Raw genomic sequence first — 24080 nt, forward strand, 5'->3', positions numbered from 1 at the left:
GGCCCTGTCAATGTAGGCATCAGTGGCTTCCTCAGACCCGGTAAGAGAATGGCTCATACTTCCAAATCCCTCTGGAACCTTTTTCTCTGTGGCCCTCACCTGTCCTTACATGGGGCATAGATAGAAAGAAGAGGCTAAAATAAAATTTTCTGACTTAAAATCATATAAACCCAGGTTCTGCTTCTGGCTCCACCTTTTTTTTTTTTTTTTTTTTAAGCTCTGAGCTGCTACTTAAGTTGGTTAGCCTCCCACTCAAAAGAAGGTCCTCGATCACTATCATGGGAGTAAGAACACCTTCCCTGCTGTCTTTGCTAAAGCCCAGGTGATGCTGTGGTTTGAGTGAGCTCTAGCTCTGCCCCTCTGGCCTCCTCAGGAAGAGCCGTCCATTCTGGGGAAGCCAACGTGCCCTGGTGCTCACACACCGGCTGGAATTTCAGAGATCCTCAGGGTTTCAGATACTCCTGACGCCCTTCTCCTACAGGGTGGGACAAGGACCAGCAGCCGGGGCATCCCCTGCTCTCCCAGGAGCTCAACCAAACCCACCTGAGGCTCTGCTTCTCATGGCCACCCAAGACCCCCTGACCTGGAGTCAGTACAGCAGCAGGACACCCAGGGACGCCCAGCCACACATGGGAGTTGAGACCCAGTGCCCAGAGCTCAGCCTCCAAAGCCAGGTGGGGACAGTTCAAACACAGCTCTCCCTGGTTCAGCTACGTCGCTGTGCCCTGTGACTTAACCCTGCCAAGCCTCCGTGTGCCTACACGTAAAGAGGTGCCTCCTGCAATACCTACCTCCTAGGGTGGTTAGGCAAATAAGATGAGATGATCCAGGTAGAGCTCCTTGTACGGAGTCTAGAGCATCATATTAACATTGGCAATCTAAAGAGTATATTTTGATAACTTAGATGGCAAACTAGGTAATACAGTAACTCAGGGGATGCCTCCGAGAATCCTGTGCTGGGGAAGGACAGGTGGTGCTGGTATCTTCATTTTACAGAGGGCATCCTGGGCTCAGGTGGGAGGCAGCGGATGGAGGCAGGCCTTAACACCTGAGAATGGTGCTGAGGTTCCAGCAGGAGGGTGGACTGACCTCATGCCCTCGACTGAAGGACAGTGGGTCTGGGAATGCCTGGAGAGGAGCCCACAGCCACAGAGAAGGGGCCTGTGTCCTGTGCAGCTGAGCAGGGCATCATAAGAACCCTGCAAACAACAGGAGCTGGCACCTGCCCAGCCAGGTCCCCTCAGCTGGACTAGAACCCAGGTGTTCTGATCCCAGAGCCAGCTTGCTCTTGCACCTGGTCTACCTGCTGAGGACAAGGCAGGTGAGCTCAGCCTTGGTTCAGACACGGGAAGGAGCCCCCGCGTGAACATGATCACGCGGTATTTGTGTTTTCCACAGTTTCCATGAGAGACTAGGACAGATTTTAACCAAAGGCTGTTGACCCTGAACAGAAGTCAGAAGGCCCGTCAGTCATGAGTGAGGTGTTCATAGACCCCAGGAACAATGACAGTCATGGGCCCTGAGCTGGTGAGGCCTTGAAGCCAGTGGGCAGAAGTCTTGGGGACTCCTGGCCACACTAAAGCCTGTAGCTGCTCTGAGCAGTTTTCCAGGTCAACCTCCTATTCTTTTTGAGGCAGGGCCTCACTATGTTGCCCATGGCCCTGAACTCCTGGGCTCAAGTGATCCTCCTGCCTCAGCCTCCCAAGTAGCTGAGACGACGGGTACCAGTCACCACAGCTACTTCCACCTTCCATTCCGAATCTCCTTTGGCCAGGCCTGCCCACAAGCAGGAACTTCCAGTGATGTTTTTCTGACTGAGCACTGTTTTGCTATCAAAGGAAAAATAAATTACAGAGAAAAGGGCCAGAGAGTGCTGAAAAAGAAGATAAAGGGGCCAGAGCGGAGGCTGGTGGGCCCCGGGTACCCTGGTGGTGACGTTGACCGCAGTGTCCGACTGGCTCCGTCTCTGCGTCTGGCCTGCACACTGCCGGGGGTCTGTGGCCAGAAGATGCTTCTCAGAAGTCATGTCATTCTGGGACTTGGAGAGCTCTGAAAGACAAGCACAAGAGGTGACAGCTGGGAGCAACGACCCCGCCGAGACCCGTGGAGCAAGGGAGGCATGTCCACCATGGAGCACAGGGGCACCGGAGGGGGGCCAGACACTGTGCTGGACCCAGGGCAGGAGGAGGGCTGGGGCCCTCTAAGGGTCCCACTGTGGTCGCACTGCCACACACGCCTCCATGGGGGGCCACTGTCTGGGTGGGAGTTGAAGGGAACCCCCGACTTGCCCTGCATTTCCAATCACTTGTAGGAGAAAACACTTGTCCAGACCCAAAGATGGCAGCCCCCAAACAAACTGGCTTCTCAGGGGCTCGACGAGCTCTCATGACTGAACACCATCTCCCAGGACTCTTAGAAGGGAAGTGAAAGTAAGATTCGAGGTGTCTTCACCGCTGTTTGAGTAAGAAAGTGTGCCCCGGGAAGATGAGGTGAGTGTGGGTCTTCACCGCGTAAAGCTGAGCTCAACAAAGACCAGGGTGGAAGAAGGCACAGTGCACCAAGGGAAGGTGGGCCTCCGCGGCGCCCTCCTCCTGACCCGGCTTCCTCCCGGAGGCTGCTCCACCGCGGGCCTAGAGCTACCTGCCTGGCAGCACTGCTGTCCTCTAGGAGACACATTCAGGTCACATGTGGGTCTCAATTTTTGCTAATCACACTGGGTAAAAGCAAACAGGTGACTTTAATTTTAATTCTGTATTTCGTAGTGCTGTTTCCAAAATGTTATTAGAACACAGTCGGTATTAAAGTCATTCGGGAAACAGTTAACTTTCTTTGACACCAAGTCTCTGAGGTCTGGTATGTATCTTGCTCTGGCAGCACATCCTGTGACTATATTTCAGGGTCTCAGGAGCAACATGTGGCTCAGGGCTACCATAAGGGACAGCAGGACCCCAGGCAGCCTACCTTCTGGTCCACCCACTGAGCTGTCACCGCCCGGGCATTGGCCACCTATGAGCTGTCTCCTGTCTGCACTGCCACAGGGAGCTTAGAGGTGCCTAGTGGAGGAAGGGGTCCCCAGTGAACTCTCCCAAGCCCCAGGGCACCCATCCCTGCCCACCTTACCGTCCAACCTGTCCCGCGACCCCTGCCTCCCTGCAATCTCAGGTCTACCACTTAGCAGTGTCTGGGCACCTCTCAATGCACAGCAGCTAGAAAGGACTAGCACTCTCTGGTCCTCTGGCCCAAGTCACTTCAGTGACCTACCCATGTGGCCAACCCCAGCCTGGCTGCGGAGTACACGAGAGACCCTAGTTTCCAACCCCCTCCTCACGCCTCCCCCACCTTCTTCTGCTCAGGGTCCACCCCAAAGCCTGTGCCTACGTGGTTCATTTCAAGTTCACAGACTAAGGAGGAGGGAATCTTCTTGAGCAACTTGGGTTCTGACAAGAAGGCTTATAGCTCAGCACGGTTAGAGGACAGCAAGAACCCTCAGTAAGAATCGATTCCTCTTTTCCTCCTGAGGGGATGACGTGCCTCCACCACCTAGAGATGAGCTGATAACAAGAAGGGCTGTGGTAACTCATCTCCTCCAGGGGTGGGAGCGGGACTAGCAACCAGAGGTCACTGGAGCCAGCTATCCCCAGCCCCGGGGGCAAGGGCTCCCTCCTGCATCCTGGGTCACTGGTCCCCAAAGAGTCTGGGCCCCTTCACAGTCCCTCCCCATGGACACTAGGCACAGTCTGACCTCCTGCCCACAGTGGGGGTTTCCTGTGCACCCACTTCTGCAGGGAGAAGAGCTGAGGCACAGATCGAGAGGACACAGGAAGAATCCCTCAAAGCCTGGAGAAACACGAGCCAGCACCTACAAGATGCCATGTGCCCTGCGTTGGAGGCAGGGCAAAGGACAGTGAAGCCACGTCCCTGCCTCTGAAGAACAAGCAGGAGGCACTCGGGAAAGGTCTCAGGCATGCAGCCCTTCCCAGGAGCCAGAAAGCGGGGTTCCTGCTACCCCTGCCTCTGGGCTGCAGGGACAGGCTACGGGGCTTCCGCCGAGACCCATGTCTGAGCGGGACGCTGCTTCACCCTTAGGAATCTCTGCCCTCGCCCTGCCAGGGACTGGCTCTGGTTGTCCACCCAGGTGTTCAACTGGCAAACCTCAGGCGTGCGTGCAGATGCATAGGGAGGCTGGGGGCCAGTTGTCACTAACCAAGCACCTCAAGTGCCTGTGCACGCAGGGCCTGTGTGCCCAGGAGGGCAAGCGTGCAGTGGCCATGGTGGCCGCCACACAGATCTGGGGAGGAGCTGTGGAGCTAGGAGGATGTGGGCCAGGTCCCACTAGAACCTGCAGTGGGAGGAGCCAGGCTGGTGGGCACAGGGTGGCTGGCGGGGGGTGGGGGGACAGTAGGAGAGCCAGTGGGGTAGGGGGTGATTTTTAGAGCCCCAGGCACTGTTGCGAACAGGCCAATGAAATTCAGTTGCCTCTCCCTTCAGAAGAAAAGGGGACAGACCCTTGCTTGAGGTAGTCCTGGTTGTATTTAACTGAAGAGCGTGTTTTGATGTCATTGGTCACCAGGGGACAGCTCAGACAGGGCTCGTGGGGAGTGCAGATGACTACTTAAAATCAAACGTCAGACGTTGCTGGAGCCAACACACAACAATGAGACAAACCATCCACAGTAACCGCAGAAAAGGACGTGAGGAACAGAAGCCCAACAGGCAGGGACAAAGAAAAACGTGCCCACGAGCCCCAGTCCCAGTAAGGACACTGTCTCAACACCCGCCTTCAGAGGCATGAGAGGGTCTATTCATGACGACTTGAACTTTAAGATAAGCAGGGGAAAAACCTGAGGGGAGAAGGTACCCAGAAAGAGACAGGATTCCAAGCTGGGGGGGTCACCTGCATTTGCAAACTACAGGGTAACTGTAAAAGGAAGAAAATAAATGTACTAAGGAGAAAAAGGATAGACAAGCAATTCCCCGCAAGTGACAGATCTTGGACCCCACCACCTTGAAGCTTCCTAGACTGGGATTCTCTGGACTTGAGTCTTCATGCTTTCTTTGTTGGCCCTCTGCAAAGTCTAAATGTGCCAATCTCCTCTGTCCGCGGCGCCGAGCTAGGCAGGTTCAGGCACGAAAAGGGGACACTAAGCCAACTACTGGACTAAAATGGCATCTCCTCTTCCCACTGGGAACCAAAGGCCTGCTCTGTGGGTGACGAGACGAAGGGCCAGTGCTGTGGTTTCCCCAGGGTCCAGGGACAGTCCCCTCTGAGGCTGCTGCCCTCCTGCATGGTGTGGGAAGAACACGGCCCGAGGCATTGACTTACTTTTCACGTGGGTGGTAACGGAAAGAAACAAATTTTCCACGGACTTATTAAATCCTCTAAACTGACCAAGTTCCTGTAACTAAAACAGAAACAAGACAGAATGAGTCCATGCTTGCTGGCCTGCCTTCGCCCTGCGACTCTGGGCTGCCAGCGGCTGGGTGCGCGTGCTCACAGGGCATGCGGGCGTGGTGTGTGCGGGGCTCGGCCCTCCAGCACCAGGCGCCCTCGGTACTCAGCGTCTCCGCTCTGTATTTTGATATCTTCGTGGAGGAAGAATCACTGTCGATGGGCGGTTCACAAGATAACAACCACCTCGAGGCATAATGAAAGACATTTCCCGGGGCTCAGAAACTGTACCCGAGTAAATTACTGTTTGTTTAACCTCCTTTTTCTTATGACCCCACCCCAACTCCATGCACAAAGGGTACCATGGCAAAATGCAGGGGCTGAGGGTGGCGTAAGGAACCCAGTGACCCACTTGGAGTGGGCCAAGGAGTTCCACCTCTCAAAGCAGAAGCAAGAAGAAAACGGGAGAAGAATACAACAGAAAGCTCATTTCCTTCTCCAAGTCTCATCTGTCTATCCACTCACTGTCTGTCCAACCACACATTCATCCAACCATTCATCCACCATCCATCCATCCATTCATCATCTGTCCATCCATCCATCATATGTCCATCATGCATCCAACCAGTAAATGTGTGTCGAACGTTCAAGTGCTTGAAATGCTTTGGAGAATTTAAAATCTCCAGAGAAGGCAGAGCAGGATTTTGAAGGTCTCCCCAGAGTCTCAGTTTAAAATTGGAAAAGCATGAACGTATTTTCTCCATCAGCAGACAAGCATGTTCTCCCAGATGTACAGGTATAATTGCTCTCCTTAATTTACAGAATAAAGGAGATAGAACCATGTCACCATGGCACTTTACAGGTTCCAAGACATTATTTCATTGATTTCTCATGATAGCCATGGGAGACCATCTAGACAAATAGAGTTATTTTCGCCTCTCAGGTGGGAAAACCAGGCGACTCCCACAAGGTCACACATTTAACTCCTTGGGATGGACACGGTGCGGGTCCACTTTGCATTAGAACCTGCAAACACCCTCCCTGCCAGTTTTCACGCATTGTAAGTCTCCCTGGGTCTCCCTGGCCCCTGCAAGCCTGCACACGCGTCAGCTTATGCAGAACCCACACTCAGGGCACAGTGCATAGCCAGGGGTGAGGGCTTGTGGCAGGAGCGAACAGATGAGGGTGCAGGTGCAGCCGGCAGGGCCGACCCATGTGGGCAGGCACACCCCCACCTCCGTGGGACCTTCCTCCTCGCCTGGCTCTGGGACCCCTCCAGCCAGATCCAGACCCCTCTGCTCCCAGGCCCCTTCCAGCCTCCTTGTGTCCCTCCCTCTGCTCCCCGCCAGGAGACTCAGGTGCACATACCCGGCCAGGGCTGCCACTGCACTGGTTTTCACTGAGAGGAGGTGGAGTCGGAGGCACCACAGAAATTTTGCTACTAAAGAAAAACACAGGAATAAGAAACAGTTTGGAACTGTGCGAACTACTCGCTTTACAAATGCACAGATGTCACGATTCTACGATTCAAGTTCTCAGTGTTTTGTTTTTAAGTAGAAATTCAGTTTTCTCGATGAATGTCAGCAGCCGTACGCGGGCTGCTCCTCTGTGAGGGCACCTGCCTGGTATCTGGAGGAGGGCGAGAGGGCCGTGCCCCTGTGTTCTGAAGCCGCAGGGCCTGGCCCACCACCAGCGGCCCCGGCTTCACGTGCAGGGGCCCATCTGGACGCCTGCGTTCTCTCGGTGCAAACCACACCGGCTAAAGGGCCCACGTTGGTGAGGATATAAAGACAACCAGGAGAGGAACTGGAAGCAAGAGCGAAAGGAAGTGAGAACCCAGGGGAGAGGGAAAATGGAAGTTCGGAGACTTGAAAAATCTCTTCGTGGGTCAAAAACCTAGTGGCTGGTGGGAGCTCTCGTTAATACGTGCTGAGTCATAGGTGTCCAGATCATGACCGGCCTGCAGGCTGCTAGGGGTTTAGAATTTCGTACAAAGAAGTTAGCATCTCTGGGAGCACTATTCAAGGCCGCCAGCGTTGCTTCCACAAGTCTAAGATGCCGGGCACTGGGTGTGGTGCGATCGCCTAGTCTCGCACGTCATCCCAGGCAACCAAAAAGGATGGTCTGCCCCTCACAGCAAAGAAAACCGACTTTAAATGCGAAAACTCCAGGATAGCCAGGAGGCTTCTCATGAGAATCCGGAAGCATCTTTGTTTGAATCTTTTCCAGGTACTTTATCATTAAAAAATAAAAAAGGTACATTCCAAAGCAGTGACCTCTGAAAGTCAGGAGATCTACAAGTTCTTTCAGGGCGTCCTTGTGCGCCTGCCCTGAGGGCAGGACAATCTGTCCTTCACATCACTCACCTCAGCCTCTGATAAGATTGCAGCAGCCTGGCCCCGGCTGTCTCCCGTTTGCCTGGAGGAGAGATCAGCAAAGGTCATTCAGAAGTGAGAACACAACTTAGGGTAATGCAAATACAGGCATCGAGCAACTAAAATTATTTTTCTCTAATACCACTTCTTGTGATTGATAGAAGATGGGGGTAATAGAAATACTCAAAAATTAGATCATGGGGAGGGCTGTTCAGCTCTCGATTTACTGAACATGATTGGTTTGTACACTTAAAACAGGTGAATTTATGTTATAGGAATTTTATCCCACTAAAGTCGTTAACGCGCACATTAATAGAACATAATGGCTGGAAATGACTGTTTTTATTAAAAGTTGATGTTGAATTAGATTTTCTAAGTCTGGATAACTCGAAAAATAGTTCAAGCTTCTAATCTTCCATTTTTCCTTTGGAAACATTTCTTAATTGATGAATACATTCCTCTAAATATTCCTTGTGATGAAGATTAAATTAATCTCTTTAAAAATATAATCTACTTATTTCTAATTATAGTACTTAATTTCCTAAATCGGACTGCATCTGATATATTACCCCTTTTGTTTCAAGGAAAGAGGTTTTCATGAGCATTAAGACCCCAAAATGAAACTCGGCATGTCTACAGTTCTGTGACCAGTTTCTTTGCCATCGCACAGGAAGTCTGTCCAGGGTGGAAGGGTCCAAAGGCCCTCTGCCCTCACACAGCCCAACCCACCAGGCCACATCCTGGGATGTCCTTCTAACTCCTGCTTCGTCTGTTTGGAAAGTTTTAATTCCAAAGAAATACTTAGGTATTAGCATCCCTTCCAAAGGATACACCAACAGATGTGTATAGTAAAAAAGTCCGAATGGGCAGGGGAGCCTCTGCAGGGGTGGGCAACAGCTAGTGCTAAGACCTTGACGAAGCCCCAAACATTAAAGCAGGAGCCGCCCCAGGCCAGGTCCTTAGCTGGGCTGGCCTCAGAGCGGCGACCCCTTGAAGCAGCATCTTGAGTTTCCAGTCTACCTTCCTGTGTGCTTTCAGGTAGGTAACCTTCATAAAGGTGTTCGCTGGATTCTAAAGGGAGCCCAAAAGCTGGCCCGCACCCCATTAAGGAAAACTTCTCTAAGGCAGAACCAGAAGCTACAAGAGAGCCCCGTCCAAAGGCCGAGAGCTGGCTGTGGAAGCAGCTCCCAACAGATGAAGTCCACCGTCTACAAGAGCCACCTCAAAGAAAATGTCTAGACCAGAAGCAAAAAGAGCGGACTTCACACATCGCAGCGAGCGCGAAAGTGGAGACCAGGGAAAGTGGAAGATGGCAAGGAGCAAGGCTGCATATCCAGCCATCCCAGGAACGGAGAAGGCCAGGTGCGTAACGAGCAGGGAGGTCGCAGCGAGTCCCACTGTCAGTGCATGTACAGTACACCAGTACACAGACAGACAGACGGACTCTGAGCACCGGGTGGGCGTTCACCAGCGCCTGCCCAGCCCCTCCAGCCTCTTCCTGCGGGCTGTTTCAACAGCCCCCTGAAGCCCAGCCACAGCTGTCCCTCCCCACAAGTCAGGTGTTCTCTCTACAACCCCAAACCCTTTGGTGACGCCTTATTGCCCTAGCCTAAAGTCCAGGCCCCATGCTTCCCCACCCTGCCTGGGCTCTCTCAAGCCTGGAGGCCTTGCCCTTTCCACCCCAGCAACGCGAAATTGCTTCTTATTGCCCCACCTGGGCGTTGCCTCACCTCTGGCTCCAGTACTGCTGACACCCCATCCTTCTCCTCAGGCTACTCCCCCTGGAATTTCTACCTCAGGCCCTTATCTCAAACCTTCCACAAGAAAACCCCAGCTTTGCGTCCCATGTCACATTCCTTGGGTTCTCCTACAACCCCGCAGGTGTCCTTGCCCCAGCTTGGCCCACGCATGGCCCTCTACTGCCCCCTGCTGGCTGTAGCAACTTTGGGAACAGGCTTGCTCTGAATTTCTTTCAGTACTAGGGACTGAATCCAGGGCCTCACGCACACCAGACAAGCACTCTACCACTGAGCTATACCCCAGTCCCTTTTATTTTGAGGCAGGGTCTCACTAAGTTGCCCAGGCTGGCCTTGAACTTGCATCCTCCTGCCTCAGCCTCCCAAGTGGCTGTAGGAAGCACTTTAGACTGCTGGCCACAGTGCTTCAGCTCTGCCTGTGAAAGCAGCCGAGGGCCATATTGAAGAGCGGCATGGCTGTGTTCTGCCCAGACCTCATAGACTGAAATTTGAATTTAATATTATTTTTATGTGTCACAAAAATTCTTTTGTTTTTCCTTTTGGTGGTGCTGGGGATTGAACCCAGTGTCTTGTCCATGCAAGGCAAGCACCCTGCCAACTGAGCTATATCCCCAGCCCCTTAAGTGTCACAAATATTAATCTCTGCTAGCCATTTAAGGGGTAAAAGAGACTGTGCTTAGCTCATGAGACACATGGAAACAGGTGGGGCCCAGCTGGTCTGCCGGTTCTAGTTTGCCCCAGGTCCTTGCCACCCAGCATGGCAGGGGTCGGGGCAGCCAGGAGACACAGCCTCTGCTGCGCAGACCCTAACCAAATGGGCATGAGCGCCCCAGAGTCTGCAGGCCTCACTGATGCACGCCGTGACCCCAGGCGGCTCTCCTCTGGCGCCCAGGCTTGGGTCTTCCCCTTGCTCTTCTGCTGCTCTTCTCCAGAGCTGCTTCCCAGAGGCTTCCTTCAAAAGCACCGAGTCTTCTGGTTGTTGTTTGTTAACTGACTTTGAATTCACGCAGCACTGAGGAAAGGCACCGGGAAGGTCTCTGGGGAGGCAAGGAGCTGGGACCCTGCCAGCCTTCCCGGCCACCTGGCTGGTCAAGGGGCCTTTGAGGGAACACAGCCTTTGCCAAGGGCAGAGCCGGACCCAGGCTACCAGGGCTCCCTCAGGAACCTGCCGCTGACCTCTTGGGTGCGCAGCACTGCTTACGGTGGCTGCTCGGGTGGGAAGCAAGGTGAGGGGCGAGAGATGGAACCGAGCCCAGCTGGGATCACAGGGCTATCTGGTATGCTGTGGAAGCTACCCCTTTACTTGGGTTCAGGTTTTCTCATAATAAAAAATTACTGGGGCTGGGGAGGTAGCTCAGTCGGTAGAGTGCTTGCTTTGTAAGCACAAGGCCCTGGGTTCGATCCCCACCACCCAAAAATAAATAAATAAATAAATAACAAGGGAAAATAATCACACATAGGCCAAGAGCCAAGTCCCCAAGAACTCTACCATTTCCCAACTTTATAAATGCTTTCTCATTGGTCATTGTGTCTTCCCTAGCTGGAACCTTCCAGAAGCAAGGCCCATGCACCTGTGTTTGAGGCACCCCTACCCTGGGTATCAGGCTCCCCAGGGAGAGAGGCAGGTGGAAAGGGTGTACAGAGGGCAGTGTCCTGGTGGGATCGGGCCCCTAGGTGGGAGGCCAGACCCCTCCCCAGCCCTGCCGCGTCCCTCCTCACCTGCACCCCACCTTCCTTTCCCCAATCCAGTACACCCTCCAGGGCACGCTGAGATCCTGCCCCTCCTTCACTAGGCACCTACTGCCCCTGTGCATTCAAATGCAACTTCCTTGCCCGGCACAGGCGGCTGCCACGGGCTGGACTGTCTGTCCCCTTGAAAGATGAGTCCAAGTCCTCGCCCCTGGTACCTTGAATGGGACTTTATTTGGAGACGGAGCCTTTGCAGATCAAGTTAAGATGGGGTCACTGGAGTAGGGACACCATCCCTATGGCTGAGTCTCCATTCCCCAGGCAGAAATATCCACCCAAAAAACCCGGGAGTAAGGCCGAGGAGCCTGTGTCCCCGGTAGGGAGTGGAGCCTCACTGACAAGCTAACAGGAAGGCCTGACCTAATCACTCCTGTCCCTTCCCGGGTGGGCGCACTGACCCACAGGGAAGCCGGGCCACGGCCCTCCCAGGGCCAAGAGAAGCAGCACTGTGAGTTGGGAGGGGAACTGAGCACTAGGCCTCCTGCGGCCAGGCAGAAATGAACGTGAGGTCCTCAGAGACGCCATCTAAGTCCTAATCTAGCATGACGTCCTCACAAAAAAGGGAAAGACTGACAGAGATGGAGGGTCGGCCCATAGACGCTGGGAGGGTAGCCAAGCGACACGGAGGGAGCCGGGAGGACACTTCCACACGCCACAGCAGCGCCCAGGACGGCTAGGAGCCTCCAGTGGCTGGAAGAGGCCAGAGGAAGCACGGGCACCCACGCCTCAACCCCGGACTGCCAGTCTCCAGAGCGGGGGAGACCATACGCTTCTGTCTGAAGGAACCAAAGTGCCAAAGGTCGTCATTCCCTGTGACAACAGCCCTGGGGAGCTAGTCCACAGACCTTTGCCTGCGAGTCCCCACCTTCCTCTCCAGCGTCCCACACACGCGATCCTGGCCAAGCCGAGCGTCCCAGACACCCAGGCCCACCCACGCCTGCGCTGCACCCGGGCGGCACACCTCCTGCCCCTGCCCACACTGCTCCTGAGCGTTGATTCACAGAGATCTGGTGACCTTGTGGGGCACTGGGCGCACCCACGCCCAGGCCTTCTGACCCCACCGTACGCAGACCCACTCAGGTCTGTCTCCCCACGAAGACGGGACTCTCTGAGGACACAGGCCTCGTCCTATGCATCCTGGTGTCCCCGGTACCCAGGACAGGGCCTGCCATGTGGGAGCGGCGTCTGTAAGAACGGCATCCATAGCAACGGCCACCGTTTAACAGCAAGCGTGGCCTCGGTTAAGCCCAACGTTGGGCCAGGTACTATTTAAACGAGCTCACGGCCGCACTTCCACCCCTGGCCTGCCGCTGCCCTCACACGCACGATCTGACGGACACGCACAGGCACAGGCAGACGTGGGAGTGAGGCGGACCCAGGCCCTGCTCAGAGCTGAGCAGTGGGGGCTGCTGGTGCCCCCAGATTCCAGAAGGAGGCCGGGGTCAATCTGTGGCTTAGGTCAGAAGCCACCCCTGCCCCTGGAGCTCGTGCGTCGGTGACAAATCACTATGCACCTGCGTGTCCATTTCGCCATCTGAATTAAGGAAGAGAGAAGCTCATTTCAGATGCTCATAAAACCCCAGCGGGGTCACACAGGGCTCTGCTGTGACGTTGGCCGACCACACTGACTCCTGACCAAACCGCACCCCAGACTGCAGCCCCTGCCACACTGCCAGGACCTGTCGTCCCAGCCCCTCTCTCTGGGGTGACTCGGCTCACAGGGAAAGAGGGCAGAGGAATGCCCCAGGGAGACTCAGTCACCAGGGGCACTCAGTCACTCAGTCACACCTGCACGGCACCCCCCGGGCGGGCTGGCGCTCTCTCCAGGTTGTCCACTGACTTCCCCTCTGTGCAGCCGGACCCTGAGCCGCTACCTCCCTCACGGAGGGGGACGCCAACACTCAAGCAGCCTCGTGGGTCCATGCTGCAGAGCTAACAGAGCAGGCAGGTCGAAGAACAGCCTGCCCTGTGTCCACCGCTCTGCTGGTGCCTGCGGACCAGAACAGCATCCCGTCTAGGAGACGGTACCCTGCAGTCCCCAGTGAGACCTGAAGAAAACCCAGGGAGGGTTACCTACATGGAGCCTCCATGGGAACTGAGCAAAGGGGCCCCTTCCTTAGGATCTCTATGTCCATCCCTGAGAAGTTGTTCACGATATAAGGATTTTGTGAGAAAAATACTTCCTGCCTCTTCCAGAACAATCATTACAATAAACATACAAATCCATAATGTGAACGATACCCCTTAGAAGTGGCTCCCTTAGGCAGTGTTCAACCTGTGCAACCGTATGTGACAGTCCTGGGGTTGAGTCCATAAGGAACTTCGCAGCCTGCAAATGGGAGGGAAAGGGGGACCCCATCAGGGGTGGGAGTGGTCGCAGCATGTGTGAGGGTTCTTCCTTTACAGGGAGGGTTAAACCAGTGTCAAGATGGAATCTCTCCCAGAACATTTCAAATCTCATATCCATGTAGAAAATTGTGCTACGCTGTCACAAATGGTTTCCGTTCTTGCCACCCCCCCACACACACACATAGTTAACCCCGTGGGACGGCAGGTGTGTGGACCCGCTTCACCGCAGCAACCTCTTTGCTCTCTGTGTCCACCATCACATCATGCTAGATGCTGCAAATGGGCATGATTGGATTTTTTAAAATAAAGATTAAACATTTTAAAAAATGGTTTCGAGTTGGAGTCCAGAGCCATTTAAAGTAGACAGACACTGTGGCTGAGCCTGCCCACCGGTCCCCTTGCCTGCCTGTCCCCCTACTGCTGAGGGACACTGTGCCTGCCTCCGTGCTGACTCAGCACACCCTCGCTGGGGCTCCCCAGCTTCTGTGGAGGCTGGTGCAGGCATTTTGAATTATTCCTGAGGGCGTGGCCATCATCATTGGAGGGGCGGCTCCCTTCCTGAGACACCCACAGGAGACTGGAGGCCCTTTGACAGGTACCTCTATTTACTCACCTACATCCTACACCCTTCCCCATCCTCTTGTTCACAACTAGAAATACTGTAAATAGTAATCAAACTGATCCTGTTCATTACAATAATGTTAAAGTCTTTATAGGGGCTGTCTGGTTTAGGGCTGCATTTTCTCTGTATTGGGTGCTACTGGTATTGATCTGCCCTTCAAAGGAGAGGTAGTGGAAAACTGCAGGGTCACAATAAGCCTGCAGCAGGGGAACTTCAGTATCTCTGATCTTCACTGCTAGAGGGGAATATATGGAAACAATATGAAAACACAGGGGAAGAAAGTGTCCCTAAAAAGCAAGATGCTATTGTGATAGAATCCAATGACAGCACAGCAGTAGAAATGACAGAAAAAGAGTTTAGAATCTGCATAATTAAAATGATTCATGAAGCAAAAGACAAGATAAGAGAACAAATGCAGGCAATGCATGATTGTTCCAGTAAACAGTTAAAAAAGCAAATGCAGGAAGCAAAAGAACACCTCAATAAAGAGATAGAGATTCTGAAAAAAAAAAAAAAAAAAAAAAAAAAAAAAAACGAAACAGAAATACTTGAAATGAAAGAAATGATTAACCAAATTAAAAACTCAATAGAAAGCATCACCAACAGAATAGATCTCGTGGAAGATAAGACTCTCAGACGATGAAGACAAAATATTTAATCTTGAAAATAAATTTGAACAAACTGAGAAGATGTTAAGAAGTCATGAATGAACTTCCAAGAATTATGGGATATCATGAAAAGACTGAGTTTAAGAATTATTGGGTTTGAGGAAGGCATAGAGACACAAACCAAAGGCATGAACAACCTGTCCAACGAAATAATATCAGAAAATTTCCCAAACCTAAAAAATGAAATGGAAAATCAAATACAAGAGGTTTACAGAATACCAGGTGCACAAAATTACAACAGATCCACAGTAAGACACATTATAATGAAAATACCTCACATACAAAGTAGATAGAATTTTAAAGGCTGTGAGAGAAAAGCATCAGATTACATACAAGGGGAAACCAATATGGATATCAGCAGATTTCTCAGCCCAGACTCTAAAAGCAAGAAGGGCCTGGAACAATATATTTCAAGCTCTGAAAGAACATGGATGCCAACCAAGAATCCTATACCCAGCAAAACTAACCTTCAGATTTGACCATGAAATAAAATCTTTCCATGATAAACAAAAGTTAAAAGAACTTACAAATAGAAAGGCTGCCCTGCAGAACATTCTCAGCAAAATATTTCATGAGGAGGAAATGAAAAGCAACAATACAAGTCAGCATAGGGAGGAACTACCCTAAAGGAAAGGCCAATCAGAGGACAAGTAAAAAACCAAAAATAAGCCAAAATGACCAGGAATACAAATCATATCTCAATAATAACCCTGAATGTCAATGGCCTAAGTTCAATAATCAAAAGACATAGACTGCCAGATTGGATTAAAAAGAAAGACCCAACAATATGCTGCCTTCAAGAGACTCATCTCATAGAAAGAGACACATAGACTAAAGGTGAAAGGATGGGGAAAAACATACCATGTAAAAAAACAGGGATCTACATTCTCATATCAGATAAAGTGGACTTCAAACCTAAGTTAGTCAGAAGGGATAAAGGACATTTCATACTGCTCAAGGGAAGCATAAAACAGCAAGATATAACAATTTTAAATATTTATGCCCCAAACAATGGAGCATCTATGTATATCAAACAAACCCTTCTCAATTTTAAGCATCGAATAGACCAAAACACATTAATAGTGGGGGACTTTAATATGTCACTCTCACCACTGGATAGATCCTCCAAACAAAAACTGAACAAAGAAATTATAGAACTAAATAATACAATTAATGATATAGACTTAATGGATATTTACAGAGTATTTCATCCATCATAAAGTGAATATACTTTCTTCTCAGCGGCTCATGGATCCTTCTCCAAAATAAACCATATGCTATGCCACAAAGAAGCCTTTAGTAAATACAAAAAAAATAGAGATCCTACCCTGTATCCTATCAGACCATAATGGAATGCAATTAGAAATGAATGATAAAATAACAAACAAAAACTACTTATACACTTGGAGGCTAAATAATATGCTACTGAATGATGCAATGATAATAGAAGACATCAGGGAAGAAATAAAAAAAAATTCTTAGAGGTAAATGAGAACAATGACACAACATATCAAAATCTCCAGGACACTCTGAAAGCAGTACTAAGAAGAAAGTTCATTGCATTGAGCACATACATTAAAAAATAAAAAGTCAACAACTAAATGACCTAACATTATATCTCAAAGCCCTAGAAAAACAAGAATAGATCAACACCAAAAATAATAGAAGACAGGAAATAATTAAAATCAGAGTTGAAATTAATGAAATTGAAACAACAACAACAAAAAAAAAACAATTCAAAAATTGACAAAACAAAAAGTTGGTTCTTTAAAAAAGTAAACAAAATTGATAAACCTTAGCCACACTAATGAAGAGGAGACAGAAAACTCAAATTACTGGAATTAGTGATGAAAAAGGAAAGATCACAACAGACACCATTGAAATACATAACACAATTAGAAGTTACTTTGAAAATCTATACTCCAACAAAATAGAAAATATCAAAGACATGACAAATTTTTAGACATATGATCCTCCCAAACTGAATCAGGAAGACGTACACAATCTAAACAGATCAATTTCAAGCACCGAAATAGAAGAAGCCATCAAAAGCCTACCAACAAAGAAAAGCCCAGGACCAGATGGATTCTCAGCCAATTCTACAAGACCTTTAAAGAAGAACACATACCAATTCTCCTCAAAGTATTCCAGGAAATAGAAAAGGAGGAAACTCTTCCGAATTCATTCTATGAGGCTAGTATCACTCTGATATCAAAACAAAGACACATCAAGAAAAGAAAACTTTAAACCATTATCCCTGATGAACATAGACGCAAAAATCCTTAACAAAATACTGGCAAATCGCATACAAAAATATATTTAAAAGATAGTGCACCATGATCAAGTAGGGTTTATCCCAGGGATGCAAGTTTGGTTCAACATCTGAAAATCAATAAATGCAATTCATCACATCAAAAAGCTTAAAGTTAAGAATCACATGATTATTTCAATAGATGCTGAGAAAGTATTTGATAAAATACAGCACCACTTCATGCTTAAAACACTAGAAAAAATAGGAATAGTAGGAACATACCTTAACACTGTAAAGGCTATCTATGCTAAGCCCACGGCCAACATCATATTCTTAGTGGAGAAAAACTGAAAGCATTCCCTCTAAAAACTGGAACAAGACAGGGATGCCCTCTTTCACCACTTCTATTCAACATCGTCCTTGAAACACTTGACAGAGAAATTAGACAGACCAAAGAAATTAAAGGGATACAAAGGGGCTGGGGAGATAGCTCAGTTGGTAGAGTGCTTACCTTGCAAGCACAAGGCCCTGGGTTCAATCCCTAGCACCAAAAAAAAAAAAAAAAAAAAAGAAAGAAAGAAAGAAATTAAAGGGATACAAATAGGAAAAGAAGAACTAAAACTGTCACCATTTACTGATGACATGATTCTTATATTTAGAAGATCCAAAAAGTTCCACTAGAAAACTTCTAAAACTAATAAATGAATTCAGCAAAGTAGCAGGATATAAAATCAATATGTGTAAATCTAATGCATTTCTATTCATAAGTGATGAATCCTCTGAAAGAGAAATTAGGAAAACCACTCCATTCACAATATACTCAAAAAAAAAAAAAAAAAAAACTTGGGAATTAATCTAACAAAAGGGGTGAAAAACCCCTACAATGAAAACTACAGAACATTAAAGAAAGAAATTGAAGAAAACCTTCAAGGATGGAAAGATCTCCCATGTTCTTGAATAAGCAGAATTAACATTGTCAAAATGGTCATTCTACCAAAGACGCTATACAGATTCAATGCAATTCCAATTAAAATACCAATGACATTCCTCATAGAAATAGAGAAAGCAAGCATGAACTGCATCTGGAAGAACAGGAGACCTCGAATAGTCAAAACAATCCTGAGTAAAAAAAAGTGAAACAGTAGGTATCACAATACCAGACATGAAACTACACTACAGAGCAATAGTAACAAAAACAGCAGGGTACTGGCACCAAAATAGACAGGCAGACCAATAGTACAGAATAGAAGACAAAGAGACAAAACCACATAAATACAGTCACCCCATACTAGACAAAGGAGCCAAAAACATACAATGGAGAAAAGATAGCCTGTTCAACAAATGGTGCCGGCAAAACTGGAAATCCATATTTAGTAAAATGAAATTAAACCCCTATCTCTCACTCTGCACAAAACTCAACTCAAAATGGATAAAGAACATAGGAATTAGACCGGAGACCCTGCACCTAATAGAAGAAAAAGTAGGCCTAAATCTTCATTATGTTGGCTTAGGATCAGACTTCCTCAACAAGACTCCCAAAGCACAAGAAATCAAAGCAAGAATCAATCAATGGGATGGACTCAAACCAGAAAGCTTTTTCTCAGCAAAGGATACAATAAAGAATGTGAAGAGAGAGCTTACAGAGTGGGAGAAAATCTTTTCCACACACACTTCAGATAGAGCACTTATCTCCAAAATTTATAAAGAATTTACAAAACTACACCAAAAATACAAAGAACCTAATCAATAAATGGGCCAAGGAACTGGACAGACACTTTATAGAAGAAGATATATGGAGATTAATAAATATATGAAAAAGTGTTCAACATCTCTAGTAATTAGAGAAATGCAAATTAAAATAACTCTAAGATTTTATCTTACTCCAATTAGAATGGCTATTATCAAGAATACAAACAATAATAGATGTTGGCATGGATATGGGGAAAAAGGCACACTTTTACATTGCTGGTGGAGTTACAAATTGGTGCAGCCACAATGGAAAGCAGTGTGGAGAATCCTCAGAAAACTTGGAATGGACCCACCTTTTGACCCAGTTATCCCATTCCTCAGTTATACCCAAAGGGCTTAAAAATCAGCAAACTACAGTAACGCAGTCACATCAATGTTTATAGCAGTTCAGTTCACAGTAGCTAGATTGTGGAACCAACCAAGATGCCCTTCAACCGATGAATGGATAAAGAAACTGTAGTATATATACACAACAGAAAATTATTCAGCCATAAAGAAGAATAATATTATGGCTTATGCAAATAAATGGATGGAATTGGAGAATATCATGCTAAGTGAAATAAGCCAATCCTAAAAAACCAAAGACTGAATGTTTTCCCTATAAGTGGAGGATGATATATAATGGGGGTCGAGGGGTGGGGAGTGAGAGAAGAATGGGGGAACTTTAGATTATGTAGAAGGAAATGAGAGGAAGGTAGGGTATGAAAAATCGTGGAATGAGACAGACATTATTACCCTACATACAAGTATGATTACACGAATGGTATGAATCTACATTGTGCACAACCATAGAAACCATTTGTGTACAATGAATCAAAATGCAGTCTGTAAAAAATTAAAAGATAAATAAAAGAATAAAATAAAATAAAGTATATCTTAGTTCTTAGTGACATTTTAAGCTAAGATAGCACAGGGGCTACGCCAGTCCCAGGATGCAAGGTGACAAGGAGCTCTGCTATGGAGCAGCAACTAGTGCCTTCCAGGAGAGCAAACTCAATAGCGGCAGACTCAGCCCTGTGGGCACAAAGCATCTCTCAAGTACTGTGCTTCTGCCACCAGACATGGTTCTTGTGCTTAGCTGTGGGAGAGAAAAATATTCTTTCTCTTTAATAAAGCCCTATTCTATCAAGCGGAGCTTCTGGGGGGCTTCTGAGTTGGTAATAGTCATCAAGGACCGGACAGCAATGCTTCCACTAAGATTTACATACAGTTGATGGTAACTGACCCGAATCTGTTGAGTACCTGGTTCAACAGTTCATGCTTCTAGATCTTTTCTAAAAAGTGAATGTAAGTTTTAGAAATTCTCTCTATATTCTGAATATTAATCTGTTAAATTGAATTAAGTCTGGCCTCAACAATTCTCCATACTTAGTAAACTGTAACCTAACTTGATGTATAAACAGACTGTAGCCTATTCTTGTAACAAGTAGCCAAGTCCCAGCCAATCACAGGCAAAGTTCCACCCACCTTCAAATAAGACTGACGAGCTATAACCCATCAGTCTGTCTCTGCACCTCACTTTCCTTTCTCTGATTATGAACATAACCCACTCACCTGGTGGAGCAGAGCATTCTGTAACACATTCAGTCCAGTCTATTGCTCAATTCTAGACTTGCAAATAAAGCAAATTACGACGTGCAAAACTAGATTTGTTGCAATTGTGGAAATTGCAGCAAGACCCTAAGTAACTGCTCAGTAGCTGGCAGCTACTGAGATCCTTGAGGAACACAGGAAAGAAGCCACCATTGATCCCTGGGGGTCCCTTTTCTTTGTTGGGGGCTGAGGGTTGTAAGCTTCTCTCTGAGGCTCTCTACTCTTCTAGCACTGAGCCCTGATCTGTTTTAGTTTTTAGATTCAGGCTTAGTTTGTATTGTGAGGGAGCATGTGACCTTTGGAAGTCATGACCAACAGGATTGTGTCCTGTAGGGAGGCCTCAGTCCAGGTCAGACAGACCGGAATGGGCTCGGTAGCCAGGTGAGGTTTGCTCGACCACAGGTAACTTAGTTACCTCGGCTGCAGCTGGGAAGTTTCAATTCGGGTAAAATTATTTACTTGTGGGGAAGGGAAGGATCATAAATCCCACAAGAACAATGAGATACAATTATGTGGTTTGGGAAGAAAAAGGATAACAGGATAGGGGAAGAGGAACTTGAGATTCCTGGGGGCAGGGCCGTCACCCATGGCATGGAACCACAGTTGCACTACACCCAATTTCAAAGGTGAAGATTACTAGGGGGATGTGGAGGTGCCTGCCATTCCTGGGGAGCTGTTCCCCAGATCTGTAAGGAAGTGCAAACAAAGCAAAGGCCAGAATCCATGGTTCTCACACCTGTCATAGCCAGTGAGGCGGAAGGAACGCCAGGTCAGACCTTAAGCTGGACCACGCTCCCGTTCCTGTCCGTCCAAACTGGCGTGGCTGCTAAGGGCGGCAAACCCAAGAAACCTGAAGCCAGGGCAGGTGTGAAGGAATTGTTCACTCTGGAGACTGGTACCGTGGTAAGATGGGAGGAATAAAGACGGGGAGAAAGGAGAAAGGGGAAGGAAAAAGAAGCTGTGGCTGTAAGTCTAAGAGCCCTGTGATCAGACTTACTTCCCAGACCTTTCTTCACGCTCCTGTCACATCACTTCCAAATTTCTGAGAAATCTACAAATCTTAGAGTTACTGTAAATTGGCTCATCAATGAGAATTGCTGGTTTTGATTAAAGCTTAAGTGCACTGTTAACCTACACAATGCATTTCCAGTTAGACCAAGCAAAGGGAGAAGTGTTTTAAGAAATCTTATAATAATATGGGTACATTCTAAACACCATCTACATAGGACAGACACTGTCAACCTGAAGATCCTGGAAGGAGACCACGCTGCCATGAACATTTTGCCACCCATGATCAAAGAACCCTAGTACCAAGCCTGCACTTTCCTACACACCTTCACAAAGCTTCCTTCAAAGAAGAGCCCAAGCCCCCAAAAGTGCTTCTCTCTCTCAAGAGAGCCGGCATTCTGCTTTAGGAATGTTCTCTCTCTCTCTCTCTCTCTCTCTCTCTCTCTCTCTCTCTTTCTCTCTCTCTCTCTCTCTCTCTCTCTCTCTCTCTCTCTCTCTCTCTTTCTCTCTTTTCTTCTTCTTTTTTTTTTTTTTTTTTTGCACTGGGGATTGAACCCAAGGGCACTTTACCACTAGTCCACATCCCCAGCCCTTGTCTTGCTACATCACCTCTATTGGCTTCAAATTTGTGGTCCTCCTGCCTCAGTCACCTAAGTCACTGGGATTACTGGTGTGTGCCACTGTGCCCAGCAGCCTTTCATTTTCTGATGAAGCTCTTCCTTTCTGCAATGTGTCAGGAGCCTGGAAGAAGCGTGTGGAAGCTCAGCCTCTGGAGGGCCTGCTGGAACCCCTGCGGCGACGGATCACTGGCTTCCTGGGAGTCTTTACTAGACCGGTTTCCTGGGAGCTGGTGCAGGGCCCCACCTCGGGTGCTGAATGCAGAGTGGAAGAGTGTGTGCGGGTCAGTGGTCTCCGTGGATGGTCACCTGTGGCTGTGCTTGATCTAGACCCTGGAGAAAAGCCACTGTGGAGCACCCTGGTGGAGAGCTGACGTGCTTCATGCCCAGTGTGTGGGACTGGCTTTGGGACTTTAGGACTTTCATCCACCAAATAGGCCTATTAACCAGGCCGTGGCAAATGCTGTGACTCTTTTGCACAGGCACCCCAGGTAACCTCCCTGCCACCAAATTGACTACAGTAAAAATGACTCCTTATCAAATTTGTTCTCTTAACCCCCTCACCCTCAGGTCTTACAGATGCTAATAAAGAGTAGTTAATTAACAAAGGGAAAAAACAATAAACAGCCACAGAACAGATCCCAGGAAGGTAGAAAATGTTTAACAGGCCACATCTCACAACTCCAGATTCTTGGGACTCTGCACCCTTGGAGACCTCAAGGTAAAGCTGACCAGGGAGTTTCTCCCCAGAAGCAGACAGTATCTTAGACCAGGGCCACAGAGTGACTTCTCTACCATCGTGAAACTCTTACTCTCTTCATTTTTTTCTCTTTTTATGCCTTCCTCTTTCACTTGGTAGGATAAGACTGCAATTAGAATTTCAGAACCAGTAGCTTCTGCAGATAACATGACAGAGTGTTGGACCTGTTGTGCCAAACTAAGATTTTTCCAAGCCTGAGGCTCCTTAGTTCTCCCCGTAGGCGACTCTAGCCATGTCCCTAAGGCAACTGTTGTTCAGTGTGTACTCATGGTAATACTGCTAGGCCTGTCTGGTCTTGCTTCCAGCCATGGGCTCAGGATTCCATCACTGGGCTACAGGAGCCCAAATGTTGGTCTTGCAGACTGACTTACGTGCCAGCCAACTACAATTCAATGCCAGGATCAAGAACCTATATTGGAGAAAAAAGAGCTCGAACTGGATATATACACACAGAAGAATGAAACCCGACCCCATCTCTCACAAGTAAAATAATTAACTCAGGCTGGGGTGGGGCTCGGTGGTAGAGCAGTTACTCAGCATGTGCAAAGCCCTGGGCTCCAACCCTAGCACTGAAAAAAAAAAAAAACTCAAAGACTTAAATGTAAGACCTAAAGCTATGAAACTGCTGGAAGACACAAAGGGAAAGCACATCAGGACACTGGGTGGGCAAAGAGTTTTTGGACAGGACCCCCAAAACACAGGTGACAGAAGCACAAACCGACAAGCAGGATCACATGGAGTTAAAAAGCTTCTGCGCATCAAAGGAAATAATCTCAGAGTTAAGTGACAAGCTGCGGAACAAGAGAAGACGTCTGTAAAACTGTCCATCCAACAAGAGGTTGATAGGCAGAATATCTAAGGAACTCAACTATCAAAAAATCTGATTAAAATATGGGAAAATTATCTGGAAAGCTACTTCTCAGTAAAGATATACAATTGGTTAAAAAGTATATGCAAAGATGCTTGATATCCTAATCATTAAGGAACTACAAACACAATATCATCTCATTCTCGTTAGCATGGCTGTTATCCAAAAAATAAAACAAAACACCATGCTGGCGGGACACGGAGAGAAACTCTGGGATGCCGAGGCTGGGAATGTAAATCGGTGCAGCCATCAAGGAAAACTGTAGAAGTTCCTCAACAACCTAGAGCTAGAGTTGACATGATCCAGCAACCCCAGCCCAGTTAGA

General features: G+C 48.3%; 1 protein-coding gene across 3 annotated transcripts in view; it reads right to left on the reverse strand.

The window, feature by feature from the left end:
* Sytl3 (synaptotagmin like 3) overlaps positions 1-24080 on the reverse strand; it is a 75076-nt gene that overhangs the window by 31175 nt on the left and 19821 nt on the right. Inside the window, exons 1-5 of one of the 3 annotated variants that reach the window (XM_047559385.1) lie at positions 8494-8513; positions 7756-7807; positions 6758-6830; positions 5324-5402; positions 1925-2049 (exon numbers count right to left, since the gene is read on the reverse strand). In XM_047559385.1, coding sequence (XP_047415341.1) covers positions 1925-2049; positions 5324-5402; positions 6758-6830; positions 7756-7807; positions 8494-8503 — 339 coding nt within the window. In that variant the 5' untranslated portion in view covers positions 8504-8513. Of the gene's footprint in view, positions 1-1924; positions 2050-5323; positions 5403-6757; positions 6831-7755; positions 7808-8493; positions 8514-24080 lie in introns of those variants that run through there. The other 2 variants (XM_047559383.1, XM_047559382.1) reach the window with 2 other exon arrangements.

This window comes from Sciurus carolinensis, chromosome 7 (genome assembly GCF_902686445.1).
Source record: "Sciurus carolinensis chromosome 7, mSciCar1.2, whole genome shotgun sequence".
Classification (NCBI taxonomy): Eukaryota; Metazoa; Chordata; class Mammalia; order Rodentia; family Sciuridae; genus Sciurus; species Sciurus carolinensis.